Below are 3,397 nucleotides of genomic sequence, written 5' to 3'. Positions count from 1 at the left end.
AGTAAAGGAACCGAAACACATAACTCGGGCTCCGTTTGTTAAGCAAAAACGAATAACTTGGAAAATATTATCCTAAAAATAGTCACTTGCATCATTGGCAAAAATGAATGAAGGAAAATACTGTCATCTTTCATGAAAATGCTTAGACATAAATTATTATCGATAGTGAGAACATTATTCACTAATTAATCATTTCAAATAATCATTTTAAGAAATATTTTTTTAATTATTTATTTTTCGCGAAACAAGAAGAGTAGGGGTTGTATAAATGCCGCCGGGTCGAAACAAATGAAGGCTGGGCCTGCTCTATGGGAGGCACGATTTTGGTTGGATACATAGAATTTGTGCTCCTCTAGAGCTGTCTTTCTTTGGTAGGGGAAACCGAGGCCCAGTGGTCCCTACAAAAACTGGCTTTGCTTGTTTTCACTTCATGTGGAGTGCTCCATAAATCTCTTCTGCCAAAAGCAAACAATAAGATTCGCCGCAACTTTCGGGAGAAAGAGTCCCATGAGCTTAGTCCATCCTTCAAATCTGTTAGTTTAAGATCCCCAACAGTTTTTCGACTTTATGTCTGAATTTACGGCTGACAAGAAAAAGGAAGTGGCTACCAATTTTACTCGTTAAGATTCTGTTGATTTTGAAGAAAATAAATAATTTAAAAATATTTTCTTGAAAATAATCATTTATATTACTTAAAATAATTAATTAATGCAAAATATTTTTTTTATTGACAATAATTTACTTCTACATATTTTCAAGGATGATTAAAACATGCCTTCACATCAAAAAAGTGTTTAATATTTTTTTCGATTTTCTTGTCGGCCACTTTAAGAAAGAAAAGAAAAGAAAGAAAAAAAATTAAAAAAAATAGTAAAAAGATCCACATCCGCGCCGATCGAGCCACATAGGATGGTCCGACTTCACATCGCCAGCTTTGGGCTGAGTTGTATGGATTGACTCAATTGACAAAATGTGAAAATTTTTAAGACTCAATTGACGAAATTAAAAAAGAAAAATTTGGACTGAATTGGCAAAAATATACTAAGTTTAGGATTTTTTGGACAATGTTGCCTTCCCCAAAGTTGGATCACGCCATGAATGACCTCCGGTCAATTCTTGTCCTGGGCCTTTCCCATCTTGTGTCGAAATACTTCTTGATTTTCCATACGTCGTGGAGACTGTAATGACGAACTCATCAATCTCCGAACTTCTCTGAATTGGAATGAGCAGACATGAATCAAGTTAGAACATATTTAAAAAGGGTACAAGATGCTAATGCACTTTGTCCTTCCACCGGCATCATTCCTTCATGACAAAAGAAGCTGCTTTTTTATGTCCGTCCACTTATGAAGCAAAGTACACAACTACATAGACAGCTGGATCGTATGAACGCACTTGCATGTGTCCTTCTTATCTTCTAATTTGTTCTGTTGTTCTCCTTTCAGACTCCCCTGCAAAAGGGGCACAACTATAAAGTTGCAATTTGCATTTCTGACCCCCCAAAAAAAAGTTGCAATTTGCACAGAGAAAGCAAAAGGGGGAAAAAATAATTCAGGAAGAGCAACTTTTCCCTCTTCCAGCTAGAGCCCGTTTACATTGGAGCTTTCCTGGTTTCACACTTTAAGCTATCTTCTACCTCCCTTTCAAACTTCCTCAGGCATCTCTATGCTCCACTCAAGAGAGAGATGAATTCTCGAATCGTAAGAAATCATAAATTTTTATAGTTTTTTTTTACAGCTCTTTTACCGAACGTCGAAATAAATATAATGTCAAGTAATTTGCAATTAACGGGTAGAATTTACTCTTTTTTCATCCAACAATGTCATTTTCTTTTTCTTTTTTTTTTGGGGGCCATTTTTTTGTTAGTCATCATCATCTTCCCTTTCAATTTCTTCCCATCATCAACAGCCAAACCTCCTTTCTCCCTCACTACTCCAACCTCAGGTCATGCTCAAGTCACAAAATTGGACAGTGCATGGACCCCGCCGTCTTCCGTACTATGCCCCGGACACTCGATGTACCCTCCTTTACACGTGCTCACCTGTAATTCACTCCCATTTTTTTTTTAATCATTTTCTTTATTCATAACATTTTCTTTTTAGGGCTAAAATCTTTTTTGCGCTCTCGTTATAAACCCCCCCGACCCTCGTCCTCGAGGTCGCACGAACATTTCACCCTCCCTTCCTCCCCTGAACTTCCCCCACCGTCAATTCTTCCATCTCTCTCCCTCCTCGTGAAACACATGAGAGAAGGACCGAGATCGAGATCCAGATCCAGATCCAGACCGACGAGTATAGGTGACGATGGAGAGCCCGGATCTTTCCCCGCCGCACGCGGACGCGTCCCGGCCGTCCCTCGGGTTCCCCCTAGGCACGGCCCTCCTCCTGATCGTCATCTTCACCCTCAGCGGCATATTCTCCTGCTGCTACCACTGGGACAAGCTCCGGTCCCTCCGCCAATCCTCCTCCTCCGAGGACGCTGATCCCGACGCCGACACCGAAAACCCGCCCTGGAAATCCGCTCCCCCTTCCATGGTAAGTTTTTCTAGCTATCTAGAGCTTCATGCTATTCCTAGAAGTCACATGGTTTGAGCTCTTTGCATGGGAAGCTTTACTTCCCGCAACGTTTCGTTCCAATAAAGATTTGTCTTCTTCCATGAACGTTCAGGATGTGAAGCGAAACCAGAGCCAGACCTTGCCGGTTTTGATGCCGGGCGACACGGTACCGAAGTTCGTAGCGCTGCCATGTCCCTGCCGGCCTCTCCGAGAAGAGAAAAAAGCCGTCGTTAAAGCGCCGAAGCCGGTGAAGCCGCCTCGGCTGCCAGTTCCTCTGTATTAGCAAAGCATAGGCAGAATGAAATATATTCCCGCCCCCTTTAACGATTGTAGATATAAGTATCGGAAAATTTATTTTAATGTAGCCGAAAACGCAATTCATTGTTTAATGAAAGGTGGTCGCGATGTTTGTATATGCTTATCTTATCATCCCGAAACACGAACGAGTATTTTATTAAATCGGTAGCTTTTCTGGCTAGAGAGATTGAAAAGAGAAGTTTCTCACATTGATTTTTTTTAATTATTTTATGTTACAACCGAATAATTACTAGTCATCGATTTTATTGATTTTCGACTCTAATCGTCGCACCAGAAAAAAGAAGACGTCGAGAATTTGTGATGATCGCAAAAAAGGGAAAGATAACTTGACACGTTGAAACTCAATTTAGAAAAAAAAAAAACTTGGGAAATGAGGGTTTGGATGAGAAAGGAAGTGCTGAACATGGATTTTGATAGTTAGATGACATCTCAAACAAGAGATGTTCTTTATATTTAATCATCTTTATGATGTTGATCTAAATTGAATGGTTTCATGTTCAGAAATCAAAGGAGCATTTTTTTTT

At 40.0% G+C, this 3,397-nt stretch overlaps 1 protein-coding gene across 1 annotated transcript; it reads left to right on the top strand.

The window, feature by feature from the left end:
• Positions 1-2,151: 2,151 nt before the first annotated feature.
• Positions 2,152-2,968, top strand: LOC115739388 (uncharacterized protein At5g65660). Its single transcript, XM_030672442.2, has 2 exons — positions 2,152-2,534; positions 2,668-2,968. The coding sequence occupies exons 1-2, from the start codon at positions 2,304-2,306 to the stop codon at positions 2,836-2,838; spliced, it is 402 nt and encodes a 133-aa protein (XP_030528302.1). The 5' UTR covers positions 2,152-2,303; the 3' UTR covers positions 2,839-2,968.
• Positions 2,969-3,397: the final 429 nt, after the last annotated feature.

Source organism: Rhodamnia argentea, chromosome 11 (assembly GCF_020921035.1).
Source record: "Rhodamnia argentea isolate NSW1041297 chromosome 11, ASM2092103v1, whole genome shotgun sequence".
Taxonomy (NCBI): Eukaryota; Viridiplantae; Streptophyta; class Magnoliopsida; order Myrtales; family Myrtaceae; genus Rhodamnia; species Rhodamnia argentea.
Note: the sequence above shows the minus strand (reverse complement) of the source record. Positions and strands in the feature narration are given on the sequence as shown.